General features: G+C 35.6%; 1 protein-coding gene across 1 annotated transcript in view; it reads right to left on the reverse strand.

Annotated features, from left to right (window-relative positions):
- The window catches only part of C28H8orf34 (chromosome 28 C8orf34 homolog), a 382,999-nt gene that overhangs the window by 252,415 nt on the left and 102,978 nt on the right, over positions 1–27,606 (reverse strand). The window contains 1 exon segment of the mRNA XM_072803810.1: positions 18,298–18,326. Within this exon segment, the coding sequence (XP_072659911.1) occupies positions 18,298–18,326 (29 nt within the window).

Consider the following 27,606-nt stretch of genomic DNA (forward strand, 5'->3'; position numbering starts at 1 on the left):
TTTGGCTCAGGGCGTGATCCTGGAGACCCGGGATCGAATCCCACATCGGGCTCCCGGTGCATGGAGCCTGCTTCTCTCTCTGCCTGTGTCTCTGCCTCTCTCTCTCTCTCTCTCTGTGTGTGTGTGTGACTATCGTAAATAAATAAATAAATAATTTAAAAAAACTATATATTACATTCTGTGAAAACAAACAAACAAATATGTTCTGAGCCTTTTGACAGATCCCCAGTAGCCTAGAGCTTTTGGCTTAGTGATCATACCTTTAGTGTATGGTATGATGGCATTAATGGTTCTAATTGTTCAACCTCTTTGTGTCCATGCCCCTTATTATATAAGTTCACAGTTTCTTTTTTTTTTTTTTTAAGTGGATAAATTTACTCTTCGCATGTGAACTGTTTTAGCCAATGAAATATGCACATTACTGTTTGCCTGTTAGAAGCCTAGGCCTTAAGATACTTTACATGTTTCTACTTTTTCTCTTGTATTTCTGCCATCCTTATGAGAAGGGTATGTCTATGCTAGTCCACTAGCCCCAAAATGAAGATAAGAAACATTTGTAACACACCTGAATGACAACAAACAAGCCCACTCTACCATCCAAGTACTAACCAGGCCCGACCCTGCTTAGCTTCCAAGATCAGACGAGATCGGGCGCGTTCAGGGTGGTATGGCCGTAGACCAAGCCCACTCTATATCAGCTGACAGTAGCCAAACTCCAGACACATAAGAAACTCCAATTGAGATATGTTGAACCCATCCAACCAAGATCCAGCATAGGTCAGCTGAATTCCAGGAAAGCAGGAAAAATTAATTTTATTGTTTCAAGCCTCTGAGTTTTGGGGTAAAACATTACACAGCTATAGCTAACTGAAACAAACTAATCCTAGAAGTAGAGTATTGCTTAATAAAAACTTAAAATATCTGTCATTGGCTTTGGGATACAGTGGTAGATGTTGGCTGTAAAAACAGTGAGGAAATTATTATAAGAGGCTGGAAAAATGGAGGCCAGTGTTATGTGGTATTAATCATTTGGTAAAACGGCCATCTCTGGTTAAGATAAAAAGTGATCAAATGAAGTTTCAAAATTGCACAAAGAGATATCTAAGAAAAAGAATCTGTAAACATTACTTACTTGCTTTTAGCTACATATGATAAGTTTCTTCAAGAAATAGATGAGTGCAAAAAATAACTCACCAATTTGCAAGCAAAATTTAGAGGAAATATTAAAAGTCTGGCCAAGCTTCCTATATCCAGCCTTTCTTGACAGCTCAAGATTTTTAAACTAAGATAATCCTTGTATAAATATTAAATTCATGGCCCTGCCAGAAAGAAAAGGCCTCAGAAGTGAAGAAATCAAGGATGTGGTTCTAAGGCCCTTCATTAAGACTTCTGAAAAAATTAAGAAGGCATCTTATTTAGGATGTTTTTTTCACAACATCTAAAATACCATTAATGAAATCTGGAGAGAGATGCATGTCCTGAAAATAATTGTGAATGTGGTTTTTGGCACAAGAGCGAGAGAGAAATAAAAAACAAAGGAAACCTCAAAATTATTTAAAACAGTTGAATTGGCAAAAAGCACCTGAGGTAAAAGGCACTGAGACTACAAGATGTAAATACCCCTTGGGGCTGCCATTTTTCTACAGGAAAGAAGCTGAAAAAGTTGCTCAATGGTATCTTGTCCAAAGCCCTCTTCAGAAGTGGCCAAAGACATTAACAAAAAAAAAAAAGAAAAAAAAAACACCCCCACACACACACAAAACACAAACACACACACACACACACACACACACACACAAAGAAAGAAAGAAAAGAAAAAAGGAAAGAAAGAAAGATCTACAGGAAAAAGCCACAAGCTATGGAAAATGACAGATGGAGACTCTCAGGGAACCCAGTTCTCACTCCTACAGAAAAGAACTGGGACCCAATTAAAGAACACTTCCTAATGCCTTGGATAGGAATACCTAATACATGCCTATACAAACCAATAATTTCTATAAATCTCTCATTATTTCCCTTTTCTAATAGGAATATTTAATGTAGTTACCTCACATCAATCTTACCACTTAGTGGAGAGGAAGAAACAAAACTATCATCAGTCACATATGTTTCTCTATATAGAAAAATCAAAAGAATTCAGAGAGAGGCAGTTTATAATAAATGAGTTTGGCAAGTTTACAGAATTTAAGATAAAATTAGAAAAATAATTCTCATTCCTACATTACAGCATATTTTAAAATGGTCATTTATAAAACCATTTAAAATAATAGCCCAAAGTAGAAAGTTATCTAAGAATCATTTAATAAAATTTGCCTGGTTTTATTGAATGAAATTGTGTGACTTTATCATGTAACATTATAATATTTAATTAAATGGAAATATGCCATGTTCACAGTAGAATAACTCAGAAATAATGTCAATTCCCTCATACCAATCTAAAATACAACTCCAAACCAAATGAAATAACAGAAGCAAAAATAAACCAATAGAAGAAAAAGAGGGCCCAGAAATAAGACAAGTAAGAGAAGCATGCATACTGGTGGACAAATGATGAATTTTTCAATAAAGTTATAGGAAATATATTATCCATATGGGGAACATATGCCCCAACTTCTTACCATATTAAAAAAATAATTTCAAGTAGATGAAATACCTAAATGTAAAAAACAGAACTTTTAGGAGAAAATCAAAAATAACTATTTTCATGACATCAAGTAGGAAAGTCTTTCTTAAAACAATATTACAAGTTAATGTTAAAAATGTCTGTTAATAGAAAGGACTATTTAAAAAGTGATGACAAGCCTCAAACTTAGAGAATATATTTTCAAAACATATAACCAATAAGAGTTGACATCCAGAATATGGAATTCACAAATCTAAAGAAAAAAATGCTGGCAAAAAATATGGGCAAGAGAGACAAGCAGGCATCCAATCTTATTGAAAATTATAAAAGCACTAATTGAATCTATAAGAAACAATTTTCATTGAAATGTTTGATGACAGTGTGAGCAAGGATTAGGAGCAAAATTTTTATAAACTGTTGGTGGAAGTATAAATAACATAACCTTTAGAAATTCTGCTTTACCTAGTAATGTTAAAAATGCTCATGCCAAATTGGTAGATTGAAATTCATTTGGTTGTGTTTTTCTCTTTCAGTTCAAAAACATTTTTATTCCTCAGTTAATTTCAACATTTCGTGTCTCTCTCCTGATTCTTAGCTGATTATGTTACTTCTTATTTCAATGGGAAAATGAAAGCAATCAGAAGAGAATTTGTTTATCTTTTCATCAACAAACCCACTGCTACTAGCATTCTTATCTACAGGGACAAAAAATGAGCTATCATTTCTTCTTTTCTGGCATACAGAAGGTACTTGATATGTACAGTGAATTTAAAAAAATGACAAAACTTAGGTAATGTAGGATTCAATGGTTCATAATGCCTTATCAACACTACTAGTCATTGGAATATGTAAATGTAAGTCAAGACCACAATAAAATACTACTTCACATCCATGAGGATGACTATAAATTAAAAGACAAGCACTAGCAAAGATATGGAGGAATTGGAACCCTCACACTTGCTGGCTGGAATGTAAAATGGTGCTGTCACTGTGAAAAATAGTTTGGCAGTTTCTCAAAGAGTTTAAACAGAGTAACATCTGAGCCAGCATTTCCATTCCCTACATATATGCCCCAAAGAAATGAAAACACACATCCACACAAAAACGTATACATGAATATTCAGAGAAACACTGTTCAGAATAGCTGAAAAGTGGAAACAACTCAAATGTCCATAAATTGATGAGTGAATAAACTAAATTAGCCTATCCATACAGTAGGATTTATATTACTCACCAACAAAAAGGAATGAAATACCGATATGAGCTACAGCATCATTGAACCTTGAAACATTATGCTAAGTGAAAGAAGACAGTCACAAAACAACACATTTGTTTGACTGCATTTATATGAAATTTCTAGAATAGGCAAATCTATAGAGACAGAAGGTAAATTAGTGGTTGTCTAGGGACGATAGGCTTGGTCAGGATGGGGAATGGGTACAAGGTTTCTTTTGGGATAATGACAATGCTCTAAACTCAGGTTGTGCTAATATACTTTGAAGATAATAAAAATCAGTTTACATTTTATTATATGAATTATTATCTCGATAAAGTCGTTAAAATAATGCATTAAACCCATTTTTGCATTTCCCCTTTCATTGTGGAGTATGGTATATAGTCTAAGGGAAAACATGGATGTGGAGTCAGATGAACAAGCAGAAGCCAGAGGGAAGTATTTATTCTAGCTCTACTAAGTACTACTTCTGAGATCTTCAGCAAATCACTTAATCATGCTAGCCTTAGTTTCCTTATCGATAAAACAGGAAAAACACAACCACTTCATTGGGCTGGTCCCAAAACTAAATTCAATAACACATCAAAAATCCCTTAGCATACTTGCTAGACTTAATAGGGATCCAACATTATCCTTCCTCCTCTCCTCCACTATCTTCCACACCTTCACACCTGTGATCCGAAACATTTTAATCTTTATTTATTTTTTTTTAATTTTTATTTATTTATGATAGTCACAGAGAGAGAGAGAGAGAGAGAGAGAGAGAGAGGCAGAGACACAGGCAGAGGGAGAAGCAGGCTCCATACACCAGGAGCCCGATGTGGGACTCGATCCCGGGTCTCCAGGATCGCACCCTGGGCCAAAGGCAGGCGCCAAACCGCTGCGCCACCCAGGGATCCCCATTTTAATCTTTATTATGGGAACTTTCTTTCTAATAAAAAAGTAGAAGAGCAATATAAACCCCTTTAAAGTCATACACATTTTCATCAATTATCAACTCATGGATAAACTCATTTCATCCTATCTCCATCCACATCCCTTCCACATCCCCCCTTCTCTGCCCAAATCATTTCAAAGCAAATCCCATTCACTGTATCATGTCATTTGTAAATGGCCAAGTATATATCTCTAAAAAGGGAGAGTACTTTTGTAAACAAACACCATCATCACTTTCAACAATAAAGTAACAGTATTCTTTAGTATCAACAAATATCTTATTAGTTTTCAAATTTCCTTGATTATCTCAGGGAAGTTATCTGTTTGTACAAGTCCGATTCTACACAAGACTTTATATGATGTGACTGACTTTTATGTCTCTTTTAATCTACAGGTTTTCCTCCTATGTCTCATTTTTTCTCCCATAATTTTGTTGTTGCTATTCTTCAAAAAAACCAAATTGTTTGTCCTGTGAGATTTCCGCAGTCTGGATTTTTCCCTTTACATTCCTGTGATATGGCCTGAAAGGTCCCTCTGCCCCTTGTATTTGCTGTAAATTACTAGTTAGTTTTGGATAAAGTTTTTGTTGCTGTTGCTGTTGCTCCCAGTATGGCTTTGGAAAGAATGATTATACACTAGCCCCCCCGCCCCCGGCACCCCTTATCTGTGGTTTTAGTTACCCGCAGTCAACTACATCCAGAAGTAATTGATCCTTCTGACATATCATCATAACATCAACAGTAGCCTCACATCATGTCACGATGCCTACATCATTCATCTCACTTCTCTCATCACATAGGCATTTTAACATCTCTCATCATCCAAGAAGGGTGAGTACAGTACAATAAAATATTTTGAGAGACCAGAGTCACATAACTTTTATTATATTGCTGTTTGTTTTATTATTGTTGTTAATCTCTTTGCATAATTTATAAATTAAACTCTATAATACATGTACATGTAGGAAAAACAGAATATATAGGGTTTCATACTATCCATAGTTTCAGGCCTCCACTGGGGTTTGGAATGTATCCCCTACAGATAAGGGGGGATGACTATAGTTCCAGCTGGAGGCACATAATATCCTGTTGACTCTTCTTCTCTGATGTTTGCAGCATTGATAATTATTGCTTAGATCTATTAATTCACTAGAGACTGCCGAAGTGACTATCTAGTTTTATAAGACCACATTCATTTGTTTCTTGGAAAACTTCTGTAAAGAGAAACTTCATTCAAATATTTAGTTACTCTGAAGTACAATTTGTATAGGAAAGGCAGATTAAATGTTTGATTCTTTCCCTTTTCTTTTATCAGCTTTTAAAAGTAGTAACTTTGACCTCCAAACATACTTCAAAGATTATTAATTTTTGGATGAACATAACAATTTTAAAATGTTACATATTATTCAATGGATTGCAATTATTATTCATGTTCAAATTTTCTCAATTCTTTCCAATGGGAGACTATTTAAAGTTGGCTCCTGAGCTCTTTGACACAGACAAGTGGTCCTTCACATGTTCTTGCTTTCTGGCATAAGAGGTTATTTTAGGTTCATTTTGCTTCCATCTCAGAATCAGTCATTATTTCAAGGGGTGTCGATTCATTTTAGTGGTAAATACATTTTAAGACTAGATTCTGGACACTGGGTATACTTGTTATTTGGGGGATAGTAGACAGTAGACAGATCCAAGCAATATGTATGTTTTAAATATTTTATTTTGACATAATTCAGGCTTATAAAAAATTAAGAAAAGAAAAAAAGGAATTTCTGTATGCCTTTTGTCCAAATTACCCAAATGTTGTTAATGTAATAATGTCAACACTGTTGGTTAATATTTTGCTGTATCATATTCTTTCTTTTTTGTATTTATACATAAAATTTCCCTAGAACCATTTGAAGGTAAGTTGCAAATATGATACTCCTTACCTCTAACCACTTTAGGGTATATTTCCTAAAAAGAAGGACATTTTCTTTTGTGGCTCCAGTATAATTATCAAAACCAGTAAATAACATAAATACAACACAATATATCAACCCTTTTTAAATTTCCTCAATTATTTGAATAAAGTTGCTGATGGCAATAGAGAATCCTGGATCATATATGGCACTCAATTGTCATGTTCTTGTTGTTGATTAATCTCCTTTACTGTAGAACAGTTTTTAGTATTTGACATTTATGACCTTTATGTTTTTTTAACATGTGGGTCAATTATTTTTTGGGGGCCCCTCAATTTGTCTTTTTCCAATGTATCCTAAGATTATAGTCAAGTCATGCATTTTTGGCAAAAATGACACAGAAGTGATGTATTCCTTTCCTATCAAAAGGCATATAATGCTGATTTTTCTTATCACTAGTGATATTAACCTTGCCAGGTAGTCAAGGTGGTGTCTTCCATGTTTCTTCATTGTAAAGCTGCTACTTCTTCCTTGTTAATTATTAAGTATCTTCTGGGGAGTAACTCTGTCTCTATGTAAATAATGTCTAATTCATCAAAATTTCACCTACTAATTTTAACATTGTTTGCTGACCCTTCCCTGCATCAATTACTATGATGGTTGCCAATTTGTGATTTGCTAATTTCACAGTTCCTTCTAAATTTATTTGTTGGTACTCTACTGTGAGAATGAGTCTCCCTTTCACCTCCATTTGTGTGTGTATGCATGTATATCAGAATTGCTTATGGATTATTATTTTATTGGATGGACTATATATACTAGTATCGTTATTTTTAGGCTTTAAAAAGTTCCTAGAAGGAGCTCCTACAAATAGGCTCCTATGACTTTTCAAAACATTCCATCATTCTTTGATTGCATCGTTACTTCCTGACACTAAAAGATAATCCAGGCACAATGCATACTTTATTAGCTGCAGCCCTAGATTCAGTCATTTCTCCAAAGAGAAATTAAAAGAGTTCCTTTTAATAGAGAATGATATTGGGCAGCCCACGTGACTCAGCGGTTTAGCGCCACCTTCAGCCCAGGCCATGATCCTGAAGACCCAGGATCAAGTCCCACGGCGGGCTACCTGCATAGAGCCTGCTTCTCCCTCTGCCTGTGTCTCTGCCTCTCTCTCTCTCTCTCTCTCTTTTTCTCTGTGTGTCTCTCATAAATAAATGAACAAAATCTTTAAAAAGAAATAGAGAATGATATTCAGAAAATAGTATCTGTTTTCCAGTTGTGCTCAGTGCCAGTGGGGAGCGCATTTTATTTTTAAAAATTAAAAAATAGGAGTTCTTTTTCCTTTTTCAAAAAGTTGTTATTAAATTCCACTTAAATTAACATACAGTGTAATACTAGTTTCGGGTGTAGAATTTAGTAATTCATCAAAAAAATATGAGTTCTTAATGATGCTTCCTCTTCAAAACAGAATTATAGGATTTTTACTTAATATTGGTCCTACACCTGTATTTCCTTTCCCAATGCCAAAAATTCTGGTTCTTAAGGATATCAACATAATTACTTCTTCACTATATCACACAATGCATAGACAATAATCTCTTTATAGTAATGCCAACACTATCCATCAATGATACAATTGCCAAAAACAATTTAAAAGTTTACTGCTGTTCCTTCTGTCCTTAGGGAACAGATAACAATCAAGTCACTGTGTTTATAATAACTGGGAGTATTTTACCTCAGTGTGTTTACACCATCAACCTGAAACACAGTTGTGCTGATTTGTTTCATTTTGCTTTTGATTATTAGAAATTACTGTTTTAAGATTTTGTTTTAAAATTATATATTTAAATGGTCCCAAATGCATATATATTTGCAGTTCTAAGAAATCAAGCCTCTATCCCTATCCTCTCTCTCTACACCTTTCTATAGGTAACTTTAAAAAAAAAAAAAAAACAGCTGTGTGTGTGTGTTTCACAGTATGACAGATTTTGCTCTTGTTATTTTGGTTTTAATATAAATAAATATGTATCTATATTTTCTTACACTTACTCAGATAAATGGTAGCGCACTTACAAACATATTTCCTCTTCTTGCCTTTTTCATTTAAAAATATGAGTTCTTAATGATGCTTCCTCTTCACAACAGATTTATAGGATTTTTACTTAATACTGGTCCTACATCTGTGTTTCCTTTCCTCATGCCAAAAATTCTGGTTCTGAAGTCTCTATAGAGACTCCTAACTCTGGGAAACGAACAAGGGGTAATGGAAGGGGAGGTGGGCAAGGGGATGGGATGACAGGGTGATGGGCACGGAGGGGGGCACTTGACGGGATGAGCACTGTGTGTTATACTACATGTTGGCAAATCGAACTCCAATTAAAAAAATATACAAAAATTGGGGCAGCCTGGGTGGCTCAGCAGTGTAGCACCGCCTTCAGCCTAGGGCGCGACCCTGGAGACCCTGGATTGAGTCCCACATCAGGCTCCTTGCGTGGAACCTGTTTTTCCCTCTGCCTGTGTCTCTGCCTTTCTGTGTCTCTCATGAGTAAATAAAAAAAAAAAATATATATATATATATATACACACACACATATATATATACACAAAAATTAAAAAAAAATAAAAATTAAAAAAACAAAGCTGTAATCATCCAAAAAAATGAAGTCTCTAGAGAGATATTGTTTCATTTTTACAGCTATATAATATTCTATTGTGTGGATGTACTATAATGTATCCAGTATTTTTCTTTTAGTGAGCATTTAGCTGTTTTGCTATTAAAATATTTAATTTTGCTATTACAGTATCATGACAAGGTATAATCTCACACATAGGTCTTTTCATATTTTTGGCCAGTGTGTCTTTGGAATACAGTCAAGGAAACAGGATCATTTGATCAAAAAGTACAGCACATGAAGTTTTTTAAATGTTGAAAATTTTTCCTCCATTGTGTTTATACTATTTTGCATTCTCACCAGCAATGTCTGAAAGTGCCTGTTTCCTCACGGTCTCACCAACAAGGTATTTTAATTAACTTGGGGATTTTTAAAAATCTGATAGGTAAGCAGTAGTGTTTACTTTTGATTTCTCCTATTCTGAATGAAGCCTAGTATCTTTTCATATGATTAAGAAACATTTTCATGTTTTTTTCTGTGAGCAATTTATATGGTTCATTTTTAGTGGAATTTAGGCCTTTTATCCTCTGTTCTATTAAGTTTTATTTAGCTTTACCTGTGATGTAAACTGCAAATATTTTTCCTTGATTGTCATTTTTCACATCTCATTTTTGAGAGATAGGTTTTTAAGACAAAACATGAACAATAATCATACTGGTAGTCTCCCTTAATATTAAGACTATTGCTTGTTACAGATCAAACATATGACCGACACAAGATATTAAGCAGTTTTATGGATTTTCCTCTACTGCCAAAAATATATGATACACATGCAGGTGGTCACATGTGGGTGGGCAAGAGATCCTGTAACACAGAAACAAGACAAAGGATCATAAGAATGTAAGTATGCCCTAAATCTTAAAACCATTCTCCAAATAACTATACACATGCCAGCACATACACATATTCACACATACACACACACACATACACACACACACGTGCGGAATGCAATCCAGATTTGTTTGCTTGGGGAGAAATGAATAGAAATGGAAAGTCAATAACAAAACAAATCTGTGTAGTGAAAAAATATCTTATCTTTAAAGGAGTTAAGTTTTTAGTCCTTCCGTTGGTATGCTTAGTGAAGGCAATCACCAGGTGGCTAGAAAGCCCATAGCATATTATGTCTGTACCAGATTTCAATGTTACTTGTATCATATAAGCAGTCTGAAATAATAAAAAATAGTCTTTCTTGGAGCTTCTTACTTCTTAGTGAGGCAATATAATATAGTATTTAAGAAAAAAGGGTTTTGGAGTTAAATTCATACTCAAACCTGAATTCTACAGTATTTTATCTGTATCTGTAAAATTATACAAGTTACCAAACTCCATGGGTTTCAACTGTATTATGTGTAGAAATGATATAAGAACTTTCTCATAGGGCTTTTGTGAATGTTAATAAGAACATGTACTTAAGGGACACCTGGGTAGCTCAGCGGTTGAGCATCTGCCTTCATCTCAGGGTGTGATCTCGGAGTCCTGGGATCGAGTCCTGAATCAGGCTCCTTGCATGGAGCCTGCTTCTCCTATCTCTGCTTCTGTGTTTCTCATGAATAAGTAAATAAAATCTTAAAAAAAAAGAACATGTATTTAAGGCACCTGGCATAGTACCTGTTATATACTATATGCCTAATAAATATTATCCATTATTATGCACCTAGTTAGTCCTTTGGATGGTCTCATGTATACTTAACTTACATGCTGAAACATTATTTGAGAACATGAACACTACCCTATCACCCTTCCTAGATTTCTATCATACTAGAATTAGAGTTCTTAATATAATAAAATAACTCAAAGAGAATGTCTTGATAGTAGGAAGTATGGTAAAAGGCCACAAAACTGGATTAGAGAAATGGAACATATTTAGTTCCAGCTATTACACAATTATTTCCCAAAAGCTTTGTGTAGACTTAGTAAGCACTGTGAACAAAGAATTTCTAATAAAGATAGTAATTATTAATTAAGTGATTATTCTGCACCAGGCACCTGTAATAGGAACTGCACTGGCATAATCCACTGAAGAGACTATGAGTATAGACTTTGGAGTATAAACTATCTGGATTTGATTTCCAGTTCTTCCATTTACTGTGGGATGAAGGGGGAACTTATAAAACCCTAAGAGCTCTGATTTTTTTCATCTATTAGTCTGATAACTAACAGTAACTATATCATATACATGACATAATTCAGAACATGGTCTGTGAGGTTAATGTGCCTGAGTCTGTGTCCCACCTCTATTTTCAGTAATATAACCTCTGGTAAGTTTATTAACCTCTCTGCACCCCAATTTTGTCATTTGTCAAATGGGAATAATAGTATCTAATTTCATAGGATATTAGTAAATATTTAAGATACTACAGGTATATAATTTAGAACACTGGCTGGCATGCAGTAAGTTCTTAACAAATATATTTTTTTCATTAGGATAAAATGGTATAATCTATAAGAAATGTTTATCCCAAAGTCTAAATATAGTATGCACTAAATAGTTCATTATTATTACATCCATTATTATTATTATTACACCCATTTAAAAATTCAAGGCCTAGAAACTCAAGCTGTCATTCAATAGCTAACAAAGTTAGTGAAATGAGATGTCTAAATGATGATTTGTCTAAAAGATATGCAAACTGTCTATAATGCTAAATACTCTAAAATGTATCTTTTACTTACACCAGAACACCAGGGAGCTCTGTCCTATACTTCACTATTTAGACTTCTGTGGAATTGTTCCAACCAACCTTAGCTTTTGGGTTATGATATCTGCCTAGGTCAGCAGACATTATTCAAGGAACTCCTATGAAACTAATGATCTTATTTATTGTAAGAGTATATTGTTTTAAATTATAGTAAAACAAATGTACTATCCCAAACCATTTTTAAGTATACAATTCAGTAATGTTAAGTACATTCATGATACTGTGCAAACCAGTGTTGAGTGGACCTCTTTCGTCTTGTGAAACTGAAGCCCTATACCCATTAAAAAACTCCCATGTCCCACTCCTCCCGGTTCCTGGCAACTACCATTTTACTTTCTGTTTCTATTACTCTATTTTATATAACTCCTATAACTGGAATTAGATAGTCTATATCTCTCTGTGACTTTTTTTCATTTTGTATAATGTCCTCAAGGTTCATCCATGTTCTAGCACCTGGCAAGACTTCCTTCCTGTTTAAGATTGAATAATACTCCATCACATGTATACATCACATTTTGTTTATCTATTCATCCATCAGTGGACTCTTGGTTGCTTTTATCTTTTCACTATTGTGAATAAGGCTAAAATATGTGCAAATAACTCTCAGAGATCCTGCTTTCAATTCTTTTGGATATATACCTAGAAATAGGACTGCTGGATCATCTGGTAATTTTATCTTTAATGTTTTTAAGAACTGCAAATGTTCCGATTTCTCTACATCCTCACCAATGCTTATTATTTTCTGGGGGTTTTCTGATAGTAGTCCTCCTAAGGGTTTGAGATGGTATCTCATGGTGGTTTTGATTTACATATCTCCAATGATGAGTGATATGGGGATTTTTTCATATGCTTGCTGGCCATTTGTACATCATCTTTGGAGAAATGTCTATTGAAGTTTTTTTTTTTTTTTTTTTTGAAATCAGGTAAATTGTTTTATTGTTGAATTGCAGGAGTTCTTTATATATTCTGGATATCAGCCTCTTATCATACATATATGATTTGCAAATATTCCTCATAATCTAGAAGTTATTTTTGTACTCTGTTGATAGCCTTTGGTGAACATAGCATAAATAAAGCATAAATAGTTTTAAGGATATTATATGTAATATAATATACATATACATTATATGTATCTACTTCATGAAGATAAATGGGGGATATTTTTCTTAAGATTCAGTAGGAAGGGGAACCCTGGGTGGCACAGCGGTTTAGTGCCTGCCTTTGGCCCAGGGCGCGATCCTGGAGACCCAGGATCAAATCCCACGTCGGGCTCCCGGTGCATGGAGCCTGCTTCTCCCTCTGCCTATGTCTCTGCCCCTCTCTCTCTCTCTCTCTGTGTGACTATCACAAATAAATAAAAATTTTTAAAAATTCTTAAAAAAAAAGAAAGAAAGAAAAGATTCAGTAGGAAGAATAGTTAGTTTTCCTGTGAACAACTGGTTTGCTATGATGCTGTCAGTGGTGATGATACCACGTGACAAAAAGTTCAACTGTGGCTCAACTAGAATGATTATATTGAGCCTCAAACTGCATTTTGTGCAGGGGACTCATATAATTCCTATGCTCTGTTATCTTTGACTTTCCCAAACAATCCTTTTATATGTTTTATATTTTAGATATTTTAGCCATCTGCCTAAAATTATTTTTGAGTGGGAGAGCAACTGATGTTATTTTCAATAGTTACTAAATCCACAACATTTCACAGAGAAGGAAACTAAAGCTCAGCATCTATAAATAACTTCCTGAAGTCCACATAATTAGTAAATGGCAGGAGCCAAGGTTCAATCCAAGGTTTACTCTGTGGATTTTTCCAAAATATCAGGCAGTTTCTTCAAGCAGTGAGCAAAAATTTCCATAATATGAGACAAGAAGTGTCATTTGTGATGTGGTTGCTACATCTTCTAAGAACTCAGAGAAGGTGAGATCACTTTCTGCAAGAGTGATCAGGGAAGGTTGGAGCTTGAAAAATGGAAAAGTTAGAGAGAGGTGAGGGGATGACAATGAGCAAAAATGTGGGGAAAAAAAACAAAAAAAATATGACTTAGAAGTACTGTGGTCTAGCTGCCTTACACTATTCTTTGTTGAACACAAAACAGACTCTGAATAGAGAAAAAGAAGGAAGCAAAGCATAAAATATAGATTTGAGTGACAAAATGGAGACTGTTTATTCTAGTGTTAGAAATCTGGACTTAATTTGGTAAGGAGCAGGGGAGTCACGGAAAATTTTTAGCAGGATTCTCTAAGCCTCCCTAGAACCAGAGGCTATATCAAGTGATATATTCCTAGGGTCTCTCAAGTGAACCTGGAAGAGAGTAAAGGAAGCAGAAGACAGGGGAAGAAACTAGGCAAATATATGGGTTCGGGTAAAGTCTCCTCATAGACTGACGTCAGAAGGAGCCCTGGAATGTAAATGACAGGTCAAGGTCTTATTTCAGTAGGTCACTGGCCGAGGGCCACCCCAGGCATCCCTGGGCAGGACAGACTGAAGCAGTCCTCAGGAATAGAGTGAGCCCATAAGCACCCAACCCCGACCACACTTGAAGAAGTGGCCACACTGCTCCAGCGAACAGAAGCTGAGCAGGAACCGGCCATCTCTACTATATGGCACTTTGAAGGATGAATTGGAATGCTAGCGGTCTCAAGAATTAGATACAGATAGGAAAGGTCATACTATCTGAACCTGAATTGTGGCTGAGAGGCAAAAATGATAAGCTTCTTCTGAGTGTCTGCATCCTAACCCCCAAGCCTGTGAATATGTTCCATTAAATGACAAAAAGGACTTAGCATGATTAAGGTTAAAAATGTTAAGATTCAATTATACAGATTAGCCAGGTGGCCCCAACCTAATCACATGATGCCATACAAAGTGGAAAGCTTTTCCTGGCCACAGGTAGCGAGAGAGGAGATACTGCTGGTTTTGAAGATATAGAAAAAAGGCCATGCACCGAGAAATAGGGCAGCCTCTAAGAGCTAGACAAGGCAAGGAAAGAGATTTCCCCTAGAACTTTAGGAAGGAATGCAACCCTATAATACCTTGATTTAAGTCCAGGGAGAGTCATGTTGAACTTCTAAAGTATAAAACCCTAAGACAATAAGTTGGCATTATTTTAATTTGTTACAGCAGCAAAAGAAAACCAATACAGTGGCTAAGGAGAGAGGAAGGGCAATGAATAAGAAAGAGAATTCCCACAACTAAAAATAAAAGTCTTAAAACTAACATTAGCCTCTGTTTTATTTTGTTTCCATTTTAAGTAAAATTAATCATTCTTACTACCTTTATCAGGATTCACAAACTAACTTTAAAAACCACAAGGAAAAAATTATTTCAAATAAATTACAATTGAATATAATTGGAGGGATCCCTGGGTGGTGCAGCGGTTTGGCGCCTGCCTTTGGCCCAGGGCGCGATCCGGGAGACCCTGGATCGAATCCCACGTCGGGCTCCCGGTGCATGGAGCCTGCTTCTCCCTCTGCCTGTGTCTCTGCCTCTCTCTCTCTCTCTCTCTCTCTCTCTCTCTCTCTCTCTCTGTGTGACTATCATAAATAAATAAAAATTAAAAAAAAAAAGATTTGAATATAATTGGAATAGGATAGTAAATAATTAGTACTTTATAGAGGATAAGAAAAATGATCTTCAGCAAACCCCCAAAATTGTTAATGGAAGATTAAAAGGAAAAAAACTTAATTGATTTTTATTATTACATTAAAGACATAGGTGTCAGGTAACACAAGTTGTAAATCATTGTTTAGTTGTTGTTTTTTTTGGATATGTCTGAGATTCACATTTTCTTACCAAGAAAAATGCAGGACTGTGAGCTTATGGTCAGCAGAGAGCGCCATAAGGCCAACTCTCTCCTCCACCAAGACTGCTTTCCAGGAAGGCAAAGAATAGTGGCTATGGCTCTGGCAGCCTGTGTTATTATCTGGTACTCTTTAAAAATTTAATATGGGAATGGGAAAAATTTCTTTGCACTGTCATAACTATTTTTTAAATAAAAGTTTATTTATGACAATTGTTGACATCTTCTCAATAAAAATTAAAAATAATAAATGTGCAATAATTTCAGCAATTTCCATGAAGTCTTCAAAAATAGGAATGTCAGGTAAGTAAATGAAAATTAGCAATGTCTGCAGTTTAATTAAAGAGAAACTCCTCTCAGCAAGTACTTGGAAGAAAGAGGGTTTTGGGGTAAGGATGTGTCCTGAGGATGATACTAACCAAGTATCATGGCATCCACTGAGGGTGAGGGTAAAATCTATTTTCAGTTCAAAGAACAATTAGTATGTTCTTTAGCTCACCAAGATGGTGTAGACACTAACCCCATTGCTAGTTAGCACCCAGAAGAAAGAAAGAATAGGGCCAAGTAGAATCACACAAGCTAATTTATGATTAGGGCAGTCAGGGCTTTGCAGAATATATTGGAAGGAGCAACTGAACCTAGAAATAGAGATGATGAGGCCTTTGTACATAAAGTGAACACAAAATATAAATACAGGAGCAGCAATTATGAAATTTCTGCAAGTTGTAAGGAAGGTCATGGTGTAAGAAGGAGGCCAGCTGGGGAAAAGACAATGATGGACACACAGAGGACGAAGACTAGAAAAGCAGGACAAAGCCAAAAGACTACATCTGCCACTTGTTCTAGTTGCTATTGTTTGTAGCCAAGATCTAGTCAAGATCTAGTTTTGCACATTTTGTACCAATATAAATTAATTTTTAAGTTTATGATGGCTTATTTTATGCTTAAAAGTATATTGATAAATTTTACCTAAAACAGAAATGTATTTTTATGGTACAAAATTCAAAAGGTATAATCCTATTTGGAATAGAAGAATACTAACCTTCTTGTTTTTGTAGAAATAATACAATTATTACATTATAGTTTATTATTTTAAAATGTAATGATTTATAGAATCCCATTTTTTCTTGTACAATACTTTCTATCATTTTCTTTCTATGTATCTAGCTACTAAGCCAATTGTAATATGTCTTCTGTTTAGAGAGATATTTGCGTCAACATTCACAATATTAATGGCTATTTCAAGGTGCTTTGCCCTTTTCCAACTACATATCTGATGTCAGATTTTTAGCAGGGGGTGAAATAACACATTAAGTACAGAAGTAGTTTCAAAAATTCAGAAGTTTCCAATTAAGCCAGACATTAAATAGACTCTTAGAAATGTAAATAATGTAATGTTCTCACAAATACCTTGTTTTGGCAAATAAAGTATTTTCATAAAAAAAAACATGTTATCTATAATACAATGGTTTTATCACTGCTATTTTTTAGGTGAAAAACGTATACAGTTTTTAGAAGTCTTAATTTCTTACATGGTAAATATAGAAGATATAATCTACACAAACCAAAGCCTCTGTCATAGGAGTATAAAGGCGTCCTTGAGACAATCAATCAATCAATCAATACCGAGAACTTCTATCTCAATGACTCCTAAGCGTACAACTAAATTCTCATGAGTAACTGCTCATATAAATATGCTTAAAAGACAACTCAAAATAAGCAAGCCAAAAGACAACATTTAATGTTACTGTAATCTACCAGTTTTTTGCTTTCTGCTTTCACTCCAGTTTTTCCAATTTTGATAAATGGCACTATAGTTTACCTAGCTGCTCATCTCCCAAACCTAGGAATCATCATTGACTGACTTCTACAACTTCCCAAATTGGATACATTTAACAAGTTCTACTGACACTACTGTTAAAATATATTCCTAATTCTATCACTTTTCACCACTTCACAACTATCACCCTGGTGAAGTAACCATCATATTCTCTTTGCATCTTGAAAATTAAAAACAAAACAATACAAAAACTTACTGACTTAGGTTTCCAAAGGATAGCTATAGAAAAGTATAAGTGTCTTCCATAACATCATCTTCATCATCATATATAGAAAAAAATACTTTACATAATATTATTAGTTTTCCTCTTTTTTTGTACAGTGATTCAGTGATTACAGTGATTCCGTTTTCTCTAACCAAATTCTAAAACTCTTGACTCCAGAGAGTAGGTGATATATATATATATATATATATATATATATATATATATATTTCATGCAATAGCTTTCATAAAAAAAATCAAAGCATATAACTGAAAGTTTTAAGAAGTTAGCACCAAATCAATCAGATTCGAACACTCTGTGTATCAGAAAGTCTTTCATTTAGACAATGAATTAAAATGTCAATTCTACATTTTCTTTTCAACTTACCTTATCAAGTTCATCTGAAAGTGCAATACCTGGGATTCAAAAGAGATGTATAAAAAAGTTTTAGAAAAAGTCTTTAATAATACAATGTCAGAAACAAAAACAAAAGTTCTATTTGTAAAACTAGTATGTTTTCCATTTTGCTTTTGCCTTTTATTAGTGCTTCAAAATAATGTGGTACATCCTTTCTACTAACAACACAAATAAGGAAGTTAAGCCAACTATAACAGCATGAACTGCTGAAACAATGTAAATGTGCAACAGAAACAAAACAAGTACCATACTGCTGGTAGATTGTTAAATGAAGAACAAATATTCAAAGACAAGTGTAAAGATGTTGTCATTATGTTATAATGACAATCAAATAAGGCTTAGCATGTTATAATTTTGTTCCTTCTTAAGAACTGATTTAGACTCCTAGAGGGATAGAATATTATAGCAGAATAGTGGCTGGAGATCATTTATTTTAATTCCCTTGTTCTACAGATGAAAACACATATGATAGAGCTTAAAGAATTTGCCCCATATTCTCTTCGGTTGACAGCTTTTTGAGCCTATGGATAAATGATTCCTCCTCACAAGTTCACCTTCAAACCATCTATACATTTCTCACTGTATATCAGTCGAGTTTCTGTCTTTACTACTCCTCTAAAATTGGTCTACGTTAGCAAAGTGAAAAGTTTTAGTCCTTAATTTATTTATCTGTGGTGACGCTCTTTTAACCTCATTCCTCCTCCTTGAAATGTTGTGCTCCCTTTCATTCTCTTTGTCTTCTTCACGGGAATCCTCTTCTTTGGGGGCAGGGAGTCCTTCCCTGAAATGTCTAGGGTTCTTTGCTGAGCTGTCTTTTCTTTTCACTAATACACTCTCATGATACTCTAATTCATACCAATGACATTTTTATTTCTCTATGCGGTGATGAACAGCGAATCTTTATCACCAGCATAGACCTTCTTTCTGAGCTAGTTGCTGAATCCCTGTGGGCATTTCAGTCTGGATACGTCAGGTTAAAGACAAAATCCTCCCAAAGCCTTACTTCTCCTTTTTTTGAACAATGATGTGCCTATGGTGGCATGTACTGTGGCCAGGCACTGAAGCAGGCTCAGTTAACCCTCAGGTTTGGGGCATAGAGTAAAGGGAAGCTGGTGTCAAACCCCAGTGTGGGATAGGCCAAGAGACAAGGAAAGTTCTAAGGTTTGAAGTCAAAGGAAATACAGAGGAAATAAAAACAGATTGAAGCCAAGTTCAGCAGGCTATAAATAAAGCCCAAGAAAGAATGGGCTGGATTAGAAAAAAGAACCTGAAAACCGTAGCAAGAAAATAAGTCTGAGTAAAAAAATCCCCTAACCTGATCAGGTACAGAATGTCTGTACAGAATGTTTGTACTTTGTGGGCTGCTATATATTATTTTTGCTCTCCACTGACCTAATAAATCAAATATACACAAAGTAGAAAAAGATGCCCTACTTCATCTTGGTAAATGGCACGACAACTCCCCTTGTAGATAAAACTAAAACAGGTGTATTTGAGACACATTATTCATCACAATACTCTATGAAATTCTTTTTTGGTAAAAGTTATTGATGACTGAGAATTTTTATGTGTCACTATTCTAAAAGAGAATCTAGCTACCATACCACTATTGGGATTTGGGGAAACCTAACTTAACAATTATTCAGGGACTTGCTTTATTATAAAGACAGCTTCTTCTTTTTTTTAAAAGACTTTATTTATTCATGAGAGACACAGAGAGAAAGGCAGAGATACAGGAAGAGGGAGGAGAAGCAGGCTCCATGCAGAGAACCCAATGCAAGACTCGATCATGGGACTCCAGGATCATGCCCTGAGCCTAGGGCAGACGCTCAACCGCTGAGCCACCCGGGCATCTCAAGACAGCGTCTTCAAACAATTCAAGGAGAAAGACTTCATAAAGGAGCAGCATTGCAGCTGGTGTGTATGGTGAACTCAGATACAGAGTGTGGGAGCATCCGTAGACAGATGAGGGAACCCAAAGCTCTGCGCAATTATAAACATTTCTAAAGGCCTGATATAAGTCACACATTTGTGAATGTTTGGGTTTAAATATATATACAAATATGAATGTCACTTAGAATGACTCTGATTTCAAGCTAATGTAGGAATTTTAGAGTATCAAGTGGTTTGTGTCACAGTCTACAGAAGATTTAAAATACATTACTCTAGTTTATAGAAGGCAAATATACATTTTAAATGCTTGTATTTACATTTATTATACTATGAAAAAAGTGTTCCTTTCCAATGAGTTCAATATTAAAATTGAATATATTATTTTAAAAATAAATATTTAAAAGACTTAATCTATTTTTTTAAAAAAAGAGAAAAAAAAAGAGAGAAAGAGAAAAGATATATAAAACAAAACTCTCTCATCCATAGTCATAAAACTTAGATTTTTAGAATTAAATAATCCATGATTCAACTGACTGGGATTTTTGAAACACTCTTGATTTTTTTCAACTTTCTGCATGAATGCCCTTGGCCCTGCAATGAGTTTTCTCATTCAATTGTGAGAAAGCTATCAGTTGATCCTTAAATTTTTTACCCCTCATATTACTTATGAATAATCTATTCATAATAATGGTAATGCTTCACCCATGTAGAATGTAGCCAAGAGCTAGCAAGTAAGTCAAAAGGCTTTTGAATGGTCAGAATACATGGTACGCAGTGCTTGTTTATCACTTATGAGCTAGCTCCTTGCATCTTCTATTCACTGTCCATTACTCTTCACTTTAGCATGTATCAAGAGCTTTTCTGCAAGACAAAAATATCTGCCAGTGGAAACTGGAGACAAAGAGAAGGTTGTTATGAAGAGATATTAAAGTACGATGAAGTGGGGGATCCCTGGGTGGCGCAGCGGTTTGGCACCTGCCTTTGGCCCAGGGCGCGATCCTGGAGAATCCCACATCGGGCTCCTGGTGGATGGAGCCTGCTTCTCCCTCTGCCTATGTCTCTGCCTCTGTGTGTGTGTGTGTGTGTGTGTGTGTGTGTGTGTGACTATCATAAATAAATAAAAATTTTTAAAAAATTAAAAAAAAAGTACGATGAAGTGAAGTGACAGGTCCCAGAATACATTTCAAACTAACTAAAAGGAAACTTCACTTGGGAAAGGAATTTCTAATTGTTCCAGGTGCTTGGTCTTACATATTTTGCTCAAATACCTATTATTATATTTTTCTAACATTTATGTATTCTGATGATTTTGCCTAAGAAATTATCTAAATTATCTAAATCTCTCTCTCTCTCTCTCTCTCTCTCTCTCTCTCTCTCTCTATATATATATATATATATATATATATATATATATATATATATATATAATTCTTTCAGTTCTGTAGTATTTATATCAAATTACCTAGGATATTTTTCACTTTTTATTATTTCATTTTTAATCAAAGCTTAAATTGGCTGGGGCACCTGAGTGAGTCAGTTAGTTAAGCATCTGCCCTCAGCTCAGGTCATGATCCCAAGGTCCTGGGATCATGCCAAGTTGAGCTCCCCACTCAGTGGGGAGTCTGCTTCTCCCTCTGCCTCTCCAACTTGTGCTTGTGCTCTCTTTCTCTTAAATAAATAGAGAAAATCTTTTTTTTTTTTCAAAAAAAAAAAAAAGCTTAAACTGATTAAAAGCAGTTGAAAGAATGTTAAAGAAATGCTCCTTTACAGAAGCATGAAGCCCTAATGAGAACTATTCATACTGAGGAGCCAGGATTTTTCTCCTAGTGCCTAGCAGAGCATTCACGGCTATTTCCCCAGAGGAGATTTTTACAATTTTTGGCCATTTCATTAACTCTTAAGAGCCATAATACCTTATATGATAAGGTTATATTTTTTTAAGTTTATAGAAGGTGAGAAGAAGGGAGGAACAGAAAATAAAATACCTTGGAAAAGATGCCAGAAGAAATATAGTGGGTTGCTACAATATGGTAAGGAAAGAAGGCTCAGAGTTTAACTTGTGGGACTCTTGATGCATACTGGCATACTTCGTCTTCCTGAAAGTCAAACTGAAACCTTAAAGGAAACGTTGCCCTATCAGAGTAGCCAAAGAGGCTTGGCTTAGGGTAGCAATGGTGTCCAACTTATGGAAGTAAGCTGCCTCTAAGAAACTGGGGAATATTAGTGCCTTCAGAAACTAAGCTTCTCTTCTAGATAAAGAGGCAAGTCATGCATGTCAGAGGTGGCTTCATGATTCTGCTGTAGCGTAAGCCTATCTGGATGGATTCCATTTGTGTCCTTCAGCTTATGGGCATTTCCATTTATTCCAATCTCCAAAGAGGCCTCAACGGTATCAGAAATTTATGCCAAAATACAGTTCTCACATTCCCAAATTTGAGTTGTGCTCCATCAAGAAAACAAGAGCTATCTGATTCACCAAGATGTGCATCTTCCCATGTATCAGCTTAGCCCTAGGGTTCAAATTCAGTTGTAGCTACAAGAAATGGAATTAGAAGCTTTTCAAAAGTTTTTACAGCTTAGTCAGTGTAATTAATTTCATGAGAGTAGGTCAGAAAATTCATATGGTATGAAATGGAACTAGTTATTTCTCCATAATTTGTTTTCCTATGGAAAAAATCCCAAACTGGCCCAAACTGGCTTGTGACAACCTATTCTGCACATTTCTTCTCAAATCCTCCTTCAGTACTGTCACATTGGTAGCCTGAAATTAGCCATGTTGGGAGTATTTATACAATGGAAATTGGCAAATGCTACAAATTAAGGATTATTTTTAGAGTTAGTGTCCCAGAACACTACTGAGTATAATGCAGAGTGTTAAAGCAAATACCTATGGAAGTATCACACATATCAACAAAATGAACATTACTGATACTTCAGACTTAGCCCTGACCATTTGCCAATTAAAATATTTTTTAGATAGATTGGTGACTGCCTTCACAGCAAAGAGGATTCCTGCCACAAAATGAGGGATTCTATCTTCAATTTGGTTACCAAGGAAAAAAGTTGGAAAAATTTTCTGTAAGGAGCTAAATAGTACATACTTTAGGATTTTCAAGTCACATATGGTCTATGTTATATCCATATATTTCTTCTTCTTTTTTTAAACAACCTTTAAAAATTTAAGAAACACGCTTAGCTTCTGGGCCACAAAGACAGACCACAGGCTAGATTTGGCTCCCTGGTCAGAGTTTGCAGAATCTTGTTCTAGAACCCCGTAACAATTTTTATACTTTACTTATTGGCTCTTTCAGTCTCTGATGGACACTTCCAAACCTAAGGATTTTCATCAGGCCCCTACCCATCTCTTCGATGTAAAGGATGTGCTCACTATTAAAGAACTTCAACTAGTAATATTCTGAAAATTTTGAAACTATCCATTGAAACTCGCTAGATGTTCTGATTTATCCTCCCTGAAACAAGCCATTTATACTGTTTTCTCTAATCTCAGAGGTTGACATGTTCTTTCTCGCAGAAAGAGCAAACTCCACAACTATTTCCTGACTCCATCCGCATCTACCTTCTCTGGTGTTTGCTCCATCTATTACCTTCCTCCTCTATTCTGACTTTGCTAGTTCTTTCTTTTGGTTTCCTCTGATCACCTAAAACCCATTACATATGTACACAAATGCCTATGTATTCTCTGTAATCTCCTCTCCTGTCTCTCTCTCACACTCACATATATGTACATATGTATGCGCACATATGCGCAAAACTAAAAGAAAACCAAACCAAAATGACTCAGAATTCCAACATCCTTTACCTTCCCCCACTAATTGTGTTCTCTTTCATGCCTTTCCTATTCTCATCAAAACTTTTCAAAGTGCTTATACTCCTTATCTCTCTTCCTTACTGTCCATTCACTCTTCCATCTCCTATCTACTAGCATCTGCTTTCATGATCTTCTTGAAACTATTCTGTATACACATCCTGAGATGTAATCAGATGGAATCTTTCCTACTACAAAAAGATAACTATTCTAGGACACCTCGGTGGCTCAGTTGGTTAAGCATCTGCTTTCAGCTCAGGTCATAATCTGGGGTCCTGGAATTGAGCCCTATGGGGCTCTCTACTTAGTGGAGAGTCTGCTTCTGTCTCTCTCTGTGCCTATCACTCTCCCTGCTTGTGCTCTCTTGCTGTCTAATAAATAAAAAATAAAATCTTTTAAAAAAAGATGCCTATTTTATTTCACTTTATCAAGCCAGTACCTGTTTACCAACAAAAAATATATATATATAATAAGAGGAGAAAGGAAAACAAGTTTCCATTCACAGACAAATAATAACAGCTGGTTGTGAATTCTTTCAAATAATTTTGTGCACATGTATGGGCATGCATATAAATACTGTATGTCTATATAGGCATATATACAAGATAAAATTAAAATTAAATATATACACTTTCATTACCTGCTTTTTACTTAAAGCATTATCTTAACTATATTTTCATATTAGTATTTTCTATATCATTTTTAATGGCTCTACAGTGTACCATTGTGTGAATGTACCATGATTTCTTTATCCATTTCTCTAATAAGAGATACTTAATTTCCAACTTTTCACTATTACAAATCCCACAGCAGTAAACAATGGAAGTAGGGCTTGGAGATAGCTGTACTCACAGTGGAATAGATTTCCATCTGTTTCTTACAAACTTATCTGCCAATTCAGACAACTCAGGAATATTTTCTGAAATATTTTCCCTCTTTGATTTTTATGAAAATTCTATCTTAGTTTTCATCCCACCCTTTTCAGTCTCCTCAGCTGGATCATTTGTCTACCTGTGTCTCAAATGCTGATGGTGTGTGTGTGTGTGTGTGTGTGTGTGTGTGTTGTCTTTCTCTATGTGCTGAAGATTCCCGAATCTATATCCCCAACCCAATTTTTCCAAATAGGTGACTTTGATATGTATGTACTTGACTGCTGGAACCAGAAAAGAGCTATCCATACCACTGGGATGTGCCAGCAGTATCTGAAACTAGAGTGCGAAACAAAACTCCACTTTCACCCCCAAACCCTTTTGAATTCTTATTTGAGGTAGAGAGAGCACCCACTCACCTTAATTATAAACAAAAATAAAACAAATACATATTTTTCTCTTTATGTGCACCCTTCCCTCATATGAACCAAGGACTCTTAGTCATACAACAATCTATATTTTCTTAAGCCCATTCTCTTTTTTCTATCCCATAGCTTTTTCAGTCTCTCTTCATCTCATTTTTGCTTAAGGCAAGGACTATAATCACTGTGCCAGAGTGATTACTCAAAAGCATGGGATGATGACCTAATTACAAGATCTCTATAGCACAGAAGTAGAAGCTACTCCCCCCCTCCCCGCTCCCCGGCCACCTAGACTTTCTTCTTCATAGCCTTCCTTTATCACTTCATCCTTTATGCATCAACAATATAAAATTTTCCTCTTACACACATGCTTCTCTCTCTGCCAGGCACCTCCCTCTCCCCATGATACATCTTCATTCTCCTTTTACCTTAGCTTTACCTTTTCATCCTTCTAGACTCCATTCAATAAAGTTTCCATCAGGTTGACTGTAAATCTCCTTGTTGAAGGCTCTTCTACACTCCCACAGGCCCTCCAAAGGCACCTTATACAAGACTTTGAAATTCTGCTTTTCACACTTATTGTTCCTATTAAAATATGACTTGAGGTTTGGGTGCATGTGTTAACCATCTTATAATGTATGAAGACTAGATAAATCTATGTGGCAATGAATGGACAAAGAACTCTGCATTATCTGCTTCCATTTTCACTCACAGGCTGTCATCCTCTAACTCCTCAGGCTGTTTGTCAGACAAGACTTTCTCGGTATGTTCATGATTGACGAACTAAAAAAGCCATTTGTTATTTTTTTCTTGGCTGAGTCCAGATTGCTATTACCAGTCACGAAGCATAAATATCTGTCTTCTGTCCTCTCAACAGCTGGGCTCTTTTCCTTGGAAAAGTTCCAGCCAGAGTTTCTCCCAGGCTGCAATCTGTAGACCGATATCTGGATGGACTAAAGATACTCATCCTATTGCTGCCTCATTTCAGAGAAAACTGCCAAAAGCTGCAAAAGCCTTAGGCTTGGAAAATGCTGGAAGCCCTGCTACCCTGGAATCAGAACTCTGCTAAGGAAAACATTCTGTTGACCAATGTCATATAATATGGAACTGCTGTACCCTTGCTTTTAGTTTGTTTGTTATTTACCTACTCACTTAACTATTTATTTTTCAGCATAACTCCCTCAATAGATAAGCCACAGTCAAAGCCAAAGAGCTCAGCAAACAAATAAAATCTACAAATACCAAACCCATGTAACCTGATATCAAAGGCCCACACTTAAGAGAAGTAGGAAGTAGATCTGCAGTGAAGAAAGAGTTAGGGAGATGTCTCAGAGGAGAGGGACCAGGAAGAAATGGAATCACAGGTAGCACCCACTGAGCAAATCACAGCTGCGTTATGTGCTACATGCTGGAGAAGTCCAGGGCAGAGTGGCTCTGGAACCATGAATGAGATTAGTGAAAAGCAGATAATAGCAAGTAAGTATGTTCAGAGAAAAATACAGAAGCATAAAAAGAGGACACCAAATCCAGTCCAGAGAAGGACAGCAACAGTAGATCATTTTGGATTTTGGAAGAAGTGGTATTTGAACTGAAGCTAAAGGGAGGAATAGGAGTAACTTGGTGGGAATGGAAGCACTTGAGAGAAGTGAGGGTGAGATCTCAGGGTACAGCATAAGCAAATACGGGAAACAGAAGAACCTCAGTAAGTATGAAAATGCTCCTGTGTTACTGGTGCATAAGTGGCTAGTCATGAGAGATGATACGGAGACAGGATTAAGGGTCAGATCATGTAACACTTTCTATGAGGTTTTAAGGAAACACTGAATATCTGAAAGAAGTGGGTGTCAGATTTCCACTTTAGACTTATCACAATGAACGCAGTGAGAGACTGGAGGAACTCCTTTTTCTTTCAAAAAAAGTGTGACCTAGGGAGTACTAACAGGGGTGAAGAGAATCAAACCCAAGACTGAGGGAAAAATGAACAAAATTTGGTAATTAATTAGTTATGAACAGCAAGGAAGAGAAAGGAGTCTATAAGGGTCCAGTTGGGATGAACTGGTAAACAATGGTGCCATCACCTGAAGAAAAGTATGCAGGAAAAGGGTCACATTTGAAGAAAGATGTATGATCTACTTAGATACTGAGTTTTGCATGACAGTGGGATATCCAAGTGCAGATACGCTCCAAACATTTTGTATAAACTGTAAACAGTCTGTATGGAAAATATATTCATCTGAGTTAGCTTTTCAGGGGTGACAGTTAAAACTAT

This window comes from Canis lupus, chromosome 28 (assembly GCF_048164855.1).
Source record: "Canis lupus baileyi chromosome 28, mCanLup2.hap1, whole genome shotgun sequence".
In the NCBI taxonomy this organism is placed as follows: domain Eukaryota; kingdom Metazoa; phylum Chordata; class Mammalia; order Carnivora; family Canidae; genus Canis; species Canis lupus.